At 30.2% G+C, this 16,271-nt stretch overlaps 1 protein-coding gene across 1 annotated transcript; it reads right to left on the minus strand.

Annotated features, from left to right (window-relative positions):
* Window positions 1-7,189: 7,189 nt before the first annotated feature.
* LOC145605521 ((-)-drimenol synthase-like) lies at window positions 7,190-10,629 on the minus strand. The gene is made up of 7 exons (XM_081661589.1): window positions 10,530-10,629; window positions 10,148-10,415; window positions 9,406-9,778; window positions 8,889-9,101; window positions 8,579-8,720; window positions 7,873-8,130; window positions 7,190-7,647 (listed from the first exon to the last, which is right to left on the minus strand). The coding sequence occupies exons 1-7, from the start codon at window positions 10,623-10,625 to the stop codon at window positions 7,351-7,353; spliced, it is 1,647 nt and encodes a 548-aa protein (XP_081517715.1). The 5' UTR covers window positions 10,626-10,629; the 3' UTR covers window positions 7,190-7,350.
* Between the last annotated feature and the right edge of the window lie 5,642 nt (window positions 10,630-16,271).

Genomic DNA, 16,271 nt, shown 5'->3' on the forward strand with positions numbered 1-16,271 from the left:
AATCAACGGAAAAAAATGGATGCTTTCGATGGTTTATTGCAGTAAGAATAAAGAATTTTGATGAGTTTGACGGTTACTTAAAATTTGCATTAATCATGGTTTAGAAGTGAAAAAAGGGAAGAAGAATAAATGAGATCTTTAATCAACGGACTGTAATTAGTCTTTGTATGAACTATGAAAGGATAAACTTACAGGAAAATGATGAAGGTTGTTTGGGAAGAAATCAAATACTCCGTAGGAATGATTGAAAGAATGGCAATGTGTAATTTGAGAAATACCAAAACAAAAGCTTTTTTTTTTTTTTCCCCTTTTCTTTAAGCTAAAATTCTAAAAATTTAAAACGATAAGTGGCACTCTATATTTCTTACTCCCTATATAAATTTCATGTTAGTAAGTATAGATTTGCATTTTTAACATAAATTGGTAACAAAAGAATACTTTAGTAACCGTGTATATGTTAAGAGTCAAATAAACAATAATTATAAACCACTTTTCTAGTAACATGATTTTAATTAATAAATAAATTGTAAACCCATGAAATTACTTAGCAATAATAAGTTGTTAATGTTGGAGACAATCATATAGTTAATACATTTGATTTGTAATTAGGATCATAATTTGTGATCTTTTCTCTAAAATATAAATCACATACAACATCATACACTATAGCTAAGTATAAATCACATACATCAACAAGAAAGAGATCATATAAGTTATGCTACGTTTCAAAAAAAAAAAAAAAAAAAAAAAAAAAAAAAAAAAAAAAAAAAAAGTACTTGAGTTTAATATTTTGAAACAAAAACAACTATGATAAACTTGTTTATTTTACAATTTACAATGTGTTATATAGTAAAAATAAAGAGAATAAAAACAAGTTTGGCACTTGTTTATAACTTAGGCATGTTTCGATTAACTAAAAACAAGTGAACTGAACTGAGTTGAAATGAATTGTTATGAGAGAAGGAAATTAGGAACTGAACTAAATTGAACTAAACTTATTGAAAGCTTTAGAGCTGAACTGGACTGAATTGAAATTAAGCTGAACAAAATAGACCCTTAATTCATCCGTTTCATATTATATGCAAAATTTACTAAAAATTGTAGCTACAAATTTGGTACAACAAATATTTTGTTTTATTTTTAAGTTATCATATCTCTATAATCTCCATCTCCCTCTTTTATCACATTCATCAATATATTTCATTCTCCATTCATCAATATATTTGATATGTTTTATATTTCCCTAGTAACAACAAATGTTTAAATGGTAACCCTTGTCAATTAATTCAATTACAACTATATTACAAATAATAAATGAACGGAATAATTGACGTTATTATATTTATAGGTATTATTAATCAATAGTGATAGTTACCAAACAATTATAAAGCTTTTGATGAGCCAGGACGCTGCAAGAACTACAAAGCATGACATGCCCGGTTAACATTGATGTTGTCAAAATCTATGGGATATTAGAAGTTCGTCAAAATATGAATAATTGAGATAATTGACATAACATTAATTAAAATTAAATAAATATTTAACTGAATCAATATAATGCCTTCCGAATTTTGTCAAAATCTGAATATTTGATAAAAAAAGATGTAAGAAAAATTAAAATATAAAGAAGTATTTTAACTAAATCGAACATGGTGGATAGTTGAACAAAATCTAATTTGTTTGAACTGAATTAACTGGAACAAGCTCCTAAATTTTTAGATTTTTATAACTTCAACAAAAAATTCGCCGGCGGCTTCAATGGCTTCAGTCATTTTCTTCGGTAAGACGGTAAAATTTTCATCTTCTTCAAATTTGGAGCCTTTAATGGGTAAACCTTTTTTTAACAGTAAAATGTATGGTTGATTGTTTGGAATTTGAGCTAAATGCATAAAAATTTCTTATTAAAAAAATCAAACTTGTATTTAATGCTCTACTTGGCACTATACATTCCCACCTAAAATGGTATTAGGCGGCAAAATGGTAAAATATTTCCCCCCTAATTTTCCCTCTTCTTTTTTTGGCTCTCGTTGATGTGGCACAATCTCATTGGTAATGTATGTTGGGACCACATACAATGATTGTATGTGTATCATTTCCCTGTCTATACCTCTTTCTACTCTAATAAAAGATCTGAAATAAAGGCCTATAATTATTGAATTAATTGCTACAAGTTTGCTAGTAGAAGTCTACTCTAAAGAAAGGATTTAATAATGACATTTATTTTTAGACTTTTTTCATCATCACTAGTTTTTGGGCTCGAGCGATGTCCCAGATTATTACACAAAACTGATCATTAATATATGTTTTAATTTATAATTAAATTTCTTGTAATTAAATTTGCTGTTTATATTGTTATTTCCTACTTCTTCCGTTTTTTAATACTCCCTCCGTTTTTTTTATATGCATCATTTTGACAATTGCACTATTCACATGTCATGGTTGACTTAATTTTTTCACCTCTAAAAATTGAATAAATGTTATTATATTATATATCATTAGATTTGTCATAATGTCTATTTTCATAATATAATTTTGTTACAATTTTTACTAATACGCAGTTAAAGATATTTATGGTCAAAGTAGCATCTCGGCAAATGTGTCGGTCAAACTGATGCATATAAAAAAAATAGAGGGAGTAGTTGCAACACACCACATTTCACATGATTTAAGAAAAGTGGGTCTCATGTGATTCAAAACACTTTAAATGGAGGAGAGAGATGGTTAAGAGTATAATTTAGTGTGCCATGAGATTATAATAAGGGTAATAATACAACTTTTGACATAAAAGACTTTTTAATTATAGTATGTTGCAACTATTGTGACATTTCCATGTTAGGGAAGTATATGCAACTATAAGAAACGGAGGAAGTACATATTAATATTGTTGTATTCAAAAAATTGCATAAAAAATTACATATAATTTGAGGTCGCGTGTTCAAATCTTGGTGGAGAACTTTTTTATTATATTATGATGAGTGCATGACATGAAATGAAAAACAAATAGAAGAGCCATGTGGTATAATGAGCAGGTGACGTGGCGTAGTGAGGGGGGTTTAGATGACACGTGTACGTTCTTAGAAACCCCTTTTTATATACTAGTTTTGTGTCCGGGCAATTGCCAGGTTGTTGAATACGTGTTTGTCCCAAATGTTAGATATCAACATTTTTTTAATACAAATCATGTTAATAGCATATGTGAATTCTATCAAAAAAAAAAAAAAAAAAAAAAAACATATATGAACTATAAGATTTTTTTTTCTCAAAAGTTATAATCTATTTTAATATTATATACATATGGAATAATAGAAGTTCTATCATAAATAAACCTTTAAAATAAATTCTGTATCTTAAAAAATCTATCTTATATTCTTTATCTATTTGATATACATGGAATATTAAAAATCTTATCATAAATAAAACTCTAAAATAACTTTCTTATGTTAAATTCGCTTATCCAATGTCATAGGTGTCGTGTTATAGCTTATTTATCGCTTACGTGGCGCGACACTTGACTTATAGTTAAGACGACAAGTGTCCCTGCCTCGTGTAAAATAGTTTTTTTATCTTAAAAAATCTATCTTATAATCGTTTATCTATTTTATATACATGGAATATTAAAAGTATCATAAATAAAACTCTAAAATAACTTTCTTATCTTAAATTCGCTTATTCAGTGTCATATGTGTCATGTTATACTCCCTCCGTTTTTTTATATGCATCACTTTGACAATTGCACTATTCATATACCATGGTTGACTTAATTTTTTCACCTCTAAAAAATAAATAAATGTTATTATGTAATATATCATTAGATTTGTCATATTGTCTAGTTTCATAATATAATTTTGTTACAATTTTTACTAATGCACAATTAAAGATATTAATGGTCAAAGTAACGTCTCGACAAATATGCCGGTCAAACTGATGCATATAAAAAAAAATAGAGGGAGTAGCTTATTTATCGCTTACGTGTCGCGACACTTAGCTAATAATTAAGACGCCAAGTGTCGCTGCCTCGTGACATGGATAAAAGTTTAGCTTTATATTTTAGTTATTATTATTATATGATAAGTATAGATTTCATAGTCAGTTAAAGATTGGTTATACTACTATTAATAAAATAAATAATAAAAAAAACCAAGATAATACTATTCATAGTATTTTGACAATCTTTTAATCTAATAGTGATCTAATGTTATAATTTTAGTTGTTGACATCATTAATGAGGAAAAAAGGAAACGGTATATATGTCTACATCTATTTTTGAGAGTATATTTTTTTGTTGAAGAAATGTTAGTGCCTTATTATTAATTATCAAGTTCAAATACAACCGCCCGGTCCATGAGTACATACGGAGGAGAAAACCTCACACGAACAATTGTTTTCCCATACTTAGGGCCTGTTCACTTCAGCTTAATTTCAGTTCAGTTTAGTTCAGTTCAACTCCAATCAGTTCAGTTCAATTCAGTTCAGCTCTTAATTTCTCTCTCTCATAAAATATTCATTTCAGTTTATTCAGTTCTTTCAGCTCCAATCAGTTCAATTCAGTTTAGCTCCAATCAATTCAGTTCAGTTCAGTAAATGTGAACTGGCCCTTATTCTACTTCAGAAAGCATTAACTCAATGAGGTGTTGAGCAACTTAATTACCCTCGCGTTTTATATGAGATCAACTAATAAAATCAAAATGCGAGCTACTAAACAAAACATCATTTAAATTTTATCTAAACGGAAAAATAGGTAAAGCCATCTACATGACCTCTCTTCCCTTGTTATATTGTTACAAGTCTTTTAACAATAGCTTGGCAATCAGATTCCACTTCTCCAGCCCATATCTGTGTCCCAACTTCACAGGATCACAGCAAAGTTGATTGCCATACATTCTGCAATGTCAGCCCATACCTATTTTATTAAGAGTTTAAAAGAGAGACTACTAACATAAAATGTCCACAAACATGTATTAAATGCTTATAAAACCATCACCCTACAAAATTTAACTTGTTATCCAATCATCACTTAATGCAATGTCTTGTTCATGACAAAACAAATTACAGGAATTAAATTAACATAAATGGTTGTCCATATTCCACGACGGAGTTTCGGTTTATCTTCTACAAGTAAAAAAACTTATGTTTATCAATTGACATTTTTAGTGCATAATTAATGGTGTAGGAAATCGTGAATCTTGATTAGAAAATCTTTTCTACTATACGCTGCGGGTCCACATGTAAAATGATGTAAACGATCATTTAAGTACAACATGAAAACGGAAAATATTATACGCAAACAAAAAGCTAAGTTAGGGTTCTAAATTAAAATACTCATTACCTTCAAAAAAAAAAAAAAAAAATTAAAATACTCATTGTTGTGCCTAAAATTTTACTACATGTTCAGATGACTGCAGGTTGCTAGATCGCAGGTCACAGGTTGCTAGGTCGCAGGTTATGGGTTGCTAGATTGCAGGTTACAGATTGCTACGTGATCAGCTACCTGGTTTCAGGTCTTAAATAAAATCAAACAAAGATATTTCCAAGGAATATTCTAAAAGTATCCAAGTTTGAATGAAGTCAAAGTTGTTATAAGCTTTCCTACAATCAAGGAGGAGATATTTCCCACCAGGAATAAGTCAATCGGAAATGTTAAATGTATCCGCACTACGAATCAGTCTACATTCGTTGAAGACCAAATCAAGGAGTCAAACTACTTCTCCTATTTTCATGGGGGACACTCCCACTATCCTCCAACTAATCAGCAACAAAGAACAAGTCAAAAGGCAAAGGATAAACACAAAGAGAACATGGTATGAATCTCGTAGCTGAACCAGGCAGCTAACTCCTATATTCAAGGAATCATCAAGGAAGTTGTTACAAGACTTTAAAAGACTCCCCTATTATAAATAGGATGGAAGACCATTGTTAAAGGGGAAGATACGAGCCTTAGGCATCATATTTCATAGTCATTAGCAATTAGTACTAAATTACGGGTTTTTTCTTAGTCACAAAACAACCTGTATTGTACCTGTAATTCATTCTCAAACTAGTAGATTGGTGGACTCAACGCCACCCGCAGTTTTTACCCTTATTCTTGGGGTTTTTTGCGTCATCATCTTGTGTCTCTTCTTCCCTTTCCCCTTTGTTCATCTTTCGTAGGTTATTCAGCCCCATTCTTTAAACCTACGCTATCATTTGCATACTTTCTAATCTAGCCGTTGTCCTATAGAACCTGGTCGAATCTAGCGAGCAGATTTTGGCCAAAACACTCATATACCTTAAAAATCAAATTTGCAAAACTTAAAGCTTCAAATGCATACAAAATGAAAGGAAAAAAATACCTATGAATCTATATTATGATGATGGCAGTGAGATCAGCACCATTAAAGCCAAAGTGAATGGTGATGGTGGTAAGTAAAGGCTAATAGCGACAGACATCCATATGCAACTACTCAAAGTCACAACATATAGATTTCCATCATTGGGCTGCACCATTAAAGCCATTGTTAAATTCTTGGTCTTGTTCCACCGATTATTGGTCCACTCTTATTCACAAAAGATATCCTTCTATACAGAATATCTATCGTATATTCTATCACCATTCAAAGCCATTGTTAAATTCTTGGTCTTGTTAAATCTAATCACGTTAGGTAAACTCAAAAGATAATGCTACAATATTCACAAATATATCCTTCTATACAGAATATCTATCGTATATTCTATCAATAAGAGTCATAACAAATTTTTTTTTTTTTAGTTGGCCAATTGAGGGGAGCTAGAGAGAAGTGAAAGAGAAAAATTAAAACTTTCTTTTATTCTAGCTTACATATGTACGTAAGTATCAAATTATATCCTTGTGTGTACTTATTTTAGTGGTATCACATACAACTACATATGATGATATATGTAGATTCGCTAGTAGAAATTTTGTTTCTACACTATTATTGTTCCACAGTGCAATTAAAAATAAAAGGCGAGTATGATGGAACAAATGAGTTTGGTAGGCGCATACTTATATATTATATACTCGTATATAAGTGCATCAACTAAATAAAGCACAATAACATTTGTCAAAAAAGGAAGCAAAGCTAAGGGGTAGTTGGAAAATTCTATTAAAAAAAACAATGTTTTTATTTATAAGGAAACAAACAAACTTAGGCGGCACATACATTCTCACAATAATATATAAAATTATTTATGAGGCATTTTTCCCATGCCTCAAAAAACCAACACTTAGAGACTTATATAGTAAAAAAAAATAATTATAATAAAAAATAAAAATAAAATACAGGACACAAACCATATACATACGTGCTTAAAAGAGATAATATACTATAGGGGTACATCACTCATAAGAAAATATTACATTGAAATTGGATGAGCAAGAACAGATGCAACTTTGTCCTTGAGAGTTTGGTTAACATGTGTGTAACCATCATCATAACCCTTGTACATTACATTAGCAGAACGAGCTAAGTTGAGAATCCGAGTAAGTATAGGCTTTGGAATCACATAAGGTTGGAGCATTGCTTCATTAATAACTTTCCAAGCATCCTCAACTTCTTCTTTTAGCTTCTCATTTGCTTCCTCCTCTGAAAACCCATGCTTCTCCATCAAGCATTGCACAGCTGACGCGACATGCTTCCTCTGTTGCTCAAACTACTCCAAAATACAAATTCAAACACAAATACAATTATAACGGTTGCAAAATGGTAAAATTGTACTAATACGGAATATATATGTTGTTTAAATCAAATTCTACCTCTGTTTCTTTTTATTTGCAGCATAGAGGTATTTTATGTGAGATATATATAAGAAAATAATTTGTTGCAAATGAAAAGAATCGGAGGTAGTAATTATTGCTATTAGATGGTATTTATGTACCTTGTGGCCACCTATGTCATTCATGAGTCTTATTATTGTAGATGCAGCTTTTATGATATCAGGCATAGGATTTTGACATGCCCATTCAAATACTTCCTTTGATGCAATCTCTCCCATGCCAAGGAATGAAGCAACTATTCCATGAGGGTATGGAGAGGTCACTAGGGCAATCTTCTTCATATACTCATCATATGTAGGAACATATTTCTGATGGCACCATCTTACCTCTTGAATATAGGCTTTGGTTAAAGTTTTCACCTTAAATAGAGAAACAAAAATCCAATAATGAGATCTTGGCCTAGTTTTGATTGAGGTTCTGTGCAGTGTATGATACTCGTAGATCATCATAGGGTTGCATATAGCATTATCCTTTATTTATTCAAACAAAAAGTATATGAAAATTAATGTCTAATTTGATTGTTTGATCGCACTAAATTAAACTTTGACTTACTGTGTACATTAATCCATAATGAAAAAGCTGTATAAAATGATGTATTATTAATTTTGTATTAACCAATGTGTAATCTTAAAATATGAAATTTGCATAGTATTTTTCATCACAAATTTGAAAATATATAGTGATAAAAAAATGGCAAATAATTAAGATATAAGGTATGATTTGAATTTATTTTGGTACGTATTAAAATAAGGTGAGCTAAAAATAAACTTAAAAGATAATTTGATCTTTGAAGAGTGCATGGCGGACCTGATCTCTTGTATAATTAACAAAAGATGATCTTCCTTCTTTGGCAAGATCTTCCTCAGCTTCTTCACAAGCTTCAACCATAGCATAATATGACCACTTTACGTGCTCCGGCAGTTCTTCCATGCTACTTTTGCTCCATGGCCTGAATTTTAATAATAATGATTATTACAACTAATGTAAAATGCTTAATCTTAGATAGTAGACAAATAATGCCTAATCAAAGTTGGTAAGCTGTTAATAACTGAAACTTAATTAGTATGACTTGATTAAATATTATGGTAAGACTACATGGGAATTGAAAATTTCAAACCTTTGAAATGCTTCAGTGAGAAGTTCAAGCTCTTCAAGAGTTCCATATGCATCATATGTATCGTCTAATAACGATGTTGACTTGAAAATTTTTCGATATACTTTCCGAGCAAATGAAAATTGGGGTTCATAGTAGGCTCCTAAAATCCAAAAGTACGCCTCTGTTAACCTGTCTCTACTGAATGATACATTCATATGTAGTCCTTTCCACCACCTGTGTTATTCAAATATCAAGAGATTTGAATAGCTAGCAATAAAATACTTTTCTAGGCTCTAATCTCTTCACCTTTAAAACAAAAAGATTTAATAAAAATAATTTCAATTCAGTAAAAATCAGTAATTATGAAGAAGAAATATAATAAAATATAAGTAAAATTAATTTCAGTTCAGTAAAAATAATTTCAATTTAGTAAAAATCAGTAATTATGAAGAAGAAATATAATAAAATATAAGTAAAATTAATTTCAGTTCAGTAAATATAAGTTTAAGAGAACAGGGCCCAACTAAAAAATGAATACCTTTTCAGATCTTTGAGTTCCTTTTGGTGTAAGGCTTGAAGCAAATTGAAATCAAGTTTTGCAAACTTAAGGAGAGTTTTGTTATGTGAAGGATCCATTTCATACACCGAGATGTAATGCCTAGTCTCTACTCGCGGCATCCCCTTGTGAAGAGGTTCGTGAAGGGCATGGACAACTTGATCAGCAATAGGTGAGCTTAATTGGTTAACCATGGCATTGAGACGAGCTTTAGAAAATGCAAGTGCTTCATCGAGTATCTTGTCATTATGAATTCGAACATGGGAAGCCTCATACAAGCTTAATAATCCTAGAACATCCTTTGTCAATGACTCCTTGAAATGTCCATTTTCGTCTTTGAATTTGTTAAACACGTCTGTGCCATCATGACATAATAGTATTAACTAGTTATTAGTTAATTACTCATTGTTTTTAAATAGGTATAATGCTAGCTAATTTTCAAAATAATAATATATACTAGTACGATGTACTTTTTTTTTTTTTTTTTTTGAATGGATATGTACAAAGCACTTTGTAATAAATCACTTTCTATTTATTTAACATCCTATTCATTATGCGATTTATCTATATGAATTTTAAAATTGTATATTTGTCAACAATAATAAATTTATAAGTAATTTTCTAGTGACTATTTTTTTTTCTTTTTTCTTTTTATTCTACTTGATTGAGGCATTGTTATATTGTGAAAACACCAAGGCACCAAGCCACCAAGTAAAATGCTTACCACAAGGCACAAAGAAGCCATGTTGCCTGAGGATACGAAATCGAGTCGAAACATGATAGAGATCATCTTTGGCACATTGCTCTTCATAGCTCCCGTAAATTTGCTTCAAAGCATCCTCAATCTCCTGTTCAAAGTGATATGCCAATCCAAGACGTTCGATCACATCGATGAAATTGAGCAGCTCAAGAGGATTGCTCTTTGTTTCCAGCAGCTCCTTCACTTCATCTTTAAGTTGACTCACTTCTTGCTCCTTTTCAACTTGGACGGCCTAAATCATAGAAAAAAAAAATATAGTACGTAACAATTAAGATTACAAAAAAAGTTGAGCATAAAAAAATTTCTCGAATTTGTTTAGGTAATTAGTAGATTATTGGGATATTACCTCGTCATGGTGAGGATTAGTGATATTAAGAAAGTGATCACCCCAATGACATGGATGAAAGTTAGCAATAGGACGAGATTTTTGATGAGTTGACATTTTTTTTTTTTTTTTTTTTAAGAAAGTTGAGTTTTCACTAACAACTTCCAATTGTAATGCAATATTAATGTTAACTCTTGGATAATAAAAATGCTTGAATAATAGCCTTATTTATATAGCAAGGGTCATCTGCATCAATAATTAAAATAATTCAAATTTAATAATTTTTTTTAAAGGTAAGAAGAAGGACCCTATTGAGCCGGCACCTCTCACAGGTTTAGCCAGCCCAGCTCCGCAGCCGCAGCCCACAGGTCATCGCTTGAGAGTAGAGGGGGGAGGTAAGGGAATCCCCCTACTCCCAAGCATTTTGTAGTTGGTGGGGCTCAAACTCATGACCCTCAAAGTCACAAGGTGAGTTTCCCACCAACTCCACCAAGCTTTGCTTAGTAATTCAAAATTAATATGACCCTCAAAGATATACTTGTATAATCTACTACGTACATCTTACCTAATACCCTTTTGCCATTACCTTTTCCTCTTATTGGCTATTGCTATTTAAATTTATTTGATATAAATTGATTCGATGCTTACTTCAATAATCACTTAGCTTTCTTAAAATGCATGTCATGGGACTATGTTACTGGTAAAAGAAAATAGAGGAAGTGAATGATGGTCAATAAAATAGTTAAAATAAGAATATGATGGTCAGTAAGAATATTTTTTAGGCGGTAGCTTCAAAGAACAAGTATAATAGAGTATCTGTAAAAATAAGTTTTAATTAGTAAAATGAAACAAGTTTATTTATTAAAATTAAACTAATTTCAGTTCACCAAAAATCTATACGTACTTACTAAATACTTAAGTAATCATCGGATCGGATATGGCACTTGGAACAATTTTATGAGAAATTTTCCCTACAAAATGCTATTTATTTTCTAAGAAAAAAAATCTATTAGAAAAGGTATTAAAAAAAATTTATATATATGCAGCACATTAGAATTTAAATAATTTAAAAGGGTAGACATTAATTAAATAAATTCAAATACATTTGTCATTTAATTTTAATTAACTATGTTTCAAGTGACTATCGTTCTTAATGAATCTTATTATTATGAATCTGTTTTTTGCATGGGGCTAACAAATTAAAGCCAGACCTAGTTATAAAGTTATTTATGAAATATCAATTTTCATCAGTTAAGTAAATGATTTAAACGTTGTACTCCGTAATAGTAATAAAAGGTCATATTCACTTCACCTTATTTAAATTACCACTATATGTATTCAATGCGTGTCAAAATATTAGAATGCATGTGACCAATATTTATAAATTCTTGTTTAGTATTATAGAAAGGTAACCTGATCTCTCTCTCTCTCTCTCTTTTTTTTTTTTTACATAACCCTGACTAATGGGTAATTAGGTAAATATACCTTCTAGGCTTATATTGCATACGAGTAGTATATATACATATTTTATTTAATATAAACTGTTACAAAAGTCTACAGCAATTCAATGGTATAATTCTTTGTCATCAAACAAAGTTGAATATCTTTGTCAAAAAAAAAATAAAAAAATAAAAAAATAAAAAAAAATAAAATAAAGTTGAATAGTCCTTTAAAAATCGAACATGCTGTAGGGATTATGTAGTACTCCCTTTGCTATAATATAAGTGTACTGTTTGGCTTTATGCACTGTTTGTCTATTTACATAATTCTCTTTAACCTATGTTAGTGATTAATACATAAGAAAAACATAGTCATGTGGTTACTTGTTAGACTATCAATATTAATTTCAATATATAATTTTTAATTATAATTTATACTTATTGCATGATAATTAAAGTTTTTATCGGTTAAAATTTTACATTAGCATAGGTACTGATGTACCTAGACAATTTGAGACTTTTTTTTTTTTTTAATATCATTATACTGTATGATTAAGCTAAGTCATTGTCGTAATAGATCGACAACAACATGACAATTAAATTGAGATAGACACAAATAAATTAACTATTACTAATACAAAATATGCTGACATCATTAATAGACACATGTCAACTTTTAATAAAAAAAAATTTCGTCGAAACTATTTTTGACATCATCTTTTTTTTTCTCTAATTCTTTCCATATTAGCTCCAAGACAAAATGAATACAAATACGTCTTTCAAAATTAATTATTGAGAACATGTTACTCCCTCTGTCCCCAAAACTTCGACCCTTTTGGCCTAATTTTAGTCCTAAAATAATCGATCCTTTTGCATTAAAATACCCACCAATTTACAACAATATTTGTGCAAAATTTGCTTCCCCATATAAAATTTTGTTTTTTCATGTATTTTTGATACTTTATCTCTCCCTGTCAAAAAATAAAAAAAATACTTTATCTCTATATTTTTTTACAATCCCCATGTAAATTTATCTTTCCAATATGTTTTTATTTCTTTCTATTTAAGTTTCTTAATAACCGCGAAATCAACCCAAAAGGGTCGAAGTTTTGGGAATGGAGGAAGTACATTATTTTCGAATAAAGACTATTGACAATTAAGTTAAACAAATAATAACTATATAAGCTGTGCAACGCACGAACTAAAGGCATGATCATGTTTACTTAATTTCAGTTCAGTTCAGCTTCAATCAGTTCAGTTCAGCTCCCAATTTCCTTCTCTCATAAAATATTCAGTTCAGTTCAGCTCCAATCAGTGCAGTTTAGTTCAGTACAGTTCAGTTTAGCTCTGTTCAGCTCATTTAAATAAAATATGAACAGGCCTTTAATTAGTTAAAGGAATAAAAGGTGTGAGTGCGTGACAATAAAATTTGGATGCAGAGAGTGCTAAAAATCCTAAAAACAACCAATCATAGAATAAAGGGAAAATGTAACTATCTTGAAGACTTGAACCTCCTCTTCACCAAAACAAATCAAATATTCTCAACTTAAAAGTAGCAATCGACGACAACAGAACTCATGATCAGGTGATTAAACATTTTTTTAAGTTTAATTAGGTAGACAAAGTAAAAAAAAAATTTGGCTTAGTGCCACACTACCACGACACAAAGATATTTTGAAGGAAAACTTCTTCCCCATTTTAGCGACAGAAATTGATATCATGTGAATCATGTGATTTCATACTTTACTTTTACTTTTTTGACGACGGTACATAATTTACATTAAATTATACAAATTAATCTGCCAAAACCCGACCCGAACTGGTGAATACGAACCATTTTGAAAGGAACCGAACTGCTAAGAACCTATAATTTTAAAATCGTATACCGACCCGACCCAATTTTTTAAACCTGAAACTGAACCGATCAGAATGTTTGAGAATGTAACCGTTATCAAGCCGAACCAATACAACCCAAACCGAGAACACCCCGAACCGAAGTACTTTTGAACTCGATAGCAACTCGACCCATTGTAAACCAAAACCGTTTAAACCCAACAAAAATCCGATAAACCCAATTCCTTTACAACTCGTAACTGGTTAGGATCGAACCGTTTATAACCCGTAATTAGTTATGACCGAACTGTTTACAACCCGTAACCGATTATGACCGACCGTTTTATAACCCCTAAGCCCATAACCCGTAAGTCCATAACCCGTTATGAGAGAAAAATTGTGAGAGAGGAAGTGTTTTGCCTAAAGCGGTACAGATGAGTATAATGAATGAGATATGAAGACTTAGGCCCTGTTCTCTTAACCTTATAAAATAATATTAAGTAAAAATAATTTTAGTTCAATAAAATTAAGTTCTATTCGGTAAAATTAAGTGCAGTTCAATAAAAATAATTTCAGTTCAGTAAAAATAATTTCAGTTCAGTAAAATTCAGCTTTCTAAAAGAAGAATAATAATAGAAAATCAGTAAAAATAATTTTAGTTCAGCAAAAATAATTTTAGTTCAGTAAAATTAATTTAAGTTCAGTAAAAATAATTTAAGTTCAGCAAATATAATTTTGTTTCAGTAAAAATAATTTCAATTCAGCAAAATAAAATTAGGTGAAGAAAACGGGGCTCTAAGGGTTTTATATTTGGCTTGGGCAGATTTTATCAGGTTTTAGTGATGAATGAGAGGGATTAGATTAAAGATAGGTTTAATCAACAGTTGTGAGAGTATTTTAATTTGTTGAGGAATTTGGATTGTGATTCGTGTTTGAATTGAGCGACCAATGAAAATTATAACTTAATGATTAATAATTAATAGTTGTATTTTAAATATATACTACTTGTAATAAAGAAATTATAACTAAGTAATTACTATTTATTAGTAACTTGCAAGTTAAAACAAAATACAAATTTAAGTATACAACTAATAAAGTGATACAGAGTAATTATTATTATAACGTGTTTATGACCCAATCACTTACAAGTTTACAACTCGACTTGTTCTTATTTATTACTTGATCAATGTAACTTATTTAAGTCTTTATATTTATGTCATGAACCGATTTTACCCGATTTGTTTTGAACCAAGCTCGTTTTTGAATCGATCGAGTTCTATCTGGATTGATTGTAATCTGAACCTATTACAACCCAACCCCATTAGGATCCGATCTATTTTAACCCGAAATTAGTTATAACCTGGCAAAACCCGTTTTTAAACCGACCGAGCTCAACTCGAACCGATTACGACTTGAACCGATTACAACCCGACCCGATTAGGACCCGATATGTTTTGACCCAAAACCCGCCTTAAACTGACAAAACCTGTTTTTAAACCGACTGAGTTCAACTCTAACCAATTACAACACGATCTAATTAGAATCCGACCCGAAAATAAACTGTAATGAAAAGTACCAAACCTAACCGGCCCGAAATTGTTTAAAACCGACCCGAACTGATCCGATAATGATTCCAACCCGTTATAAATCGACCCATACAAACGTGAAACCGATAAACCGAACCCAAACCGAACCGTAAAACCGGTTCCCTACAACTAATTAATTAAGTCGTGAATCACGCAATTACATTACGTTACGATCGAATTTGATGTATAATGGTCACAATTCTTTCAAATAATTTTCAATTATTACTTAATTATAAGTACTCATGTTTTAGAATATCACGAATACTACCTTTAAATATAATTAGAATGCATGAAACCAATATTGATAAATTACGAATTTGATGTGTCATATTTTTTTCTCACTCGACCTCTATTCTTTTTCTTACACTAAATTCATCACTTGCCTTAATTTTCTTTCTCTATCTTCTTTGGTTCTGAAGTAATAATTGTAATTGTAATTGATAGTTTGATACTCCGTACTTAGTTATTAAAATTTAAAAAAAAAATAAACAAAGGGGCGTATATATTAACTTATTAAGTAGGAATACTACAAAAATAATGGTAACTAATCTAACTATCACAAATTTAATTTGTACATACTATACTCAATGACAGAGTAGTTCTTTTATTATTCTTAATTTATAATATCAAAAGTAATAAATTATAGAAGAGTAAGTTACCAGTATTAAAAAAAAAGTATAGATCTAGATAAATTAAAAAGATCTAACATGCATATATGACTAGATTTTTCCTTAAAAATTTATCAAATACGGAGAAAAACAAATTAGATAAGTGGTACAAATTTATAACAAGTCACCAAATTTTTTTTGAAAAGAACGAATGAAGTACTAATAAAAAGTGAAGGGTAGATTACTTTGAGTAAAGCTATTAGCACAACAATACGTCGATACCCTTTAAGTGAGTAA

This window comes from Chenopodium album, chromosome 22 (assembly GCF_948465745.1).
Source record: "Chenopodium album chromosome 22, dcCheAlbu1.1, whole genome shotgun sequence".
NCBI lineage: Eukaryota > Viridiplantae > Streptophyta > Magnoliopsida > Caryophyllales > Amaranthaceae > Chenopodium > Chenopodium album.

Coding starts and splice junctions, on each gene's coding strand:
- LOC145605521 (XM_081661589.1), bottom strand. CDS start 10,625: ATGTCAACTCATCAAAAATCTCGTCCTATTGCTAACTTTCATCCATGT. Junction 9,779..10,147: donor TGGCTTCTTTGTGCCTTGTG/GTAAGCATTTTA, acceptor ATGATGGCACAG/ACGTGTTTAACAAATTCAAA. Junction 7,648..7,872: donor ATGACATAGGTGGCCACAAG/GTACATAAATAC, acceptor ATTTTGGAGTAG/TTTGAGCAACAGAGGAAGCA.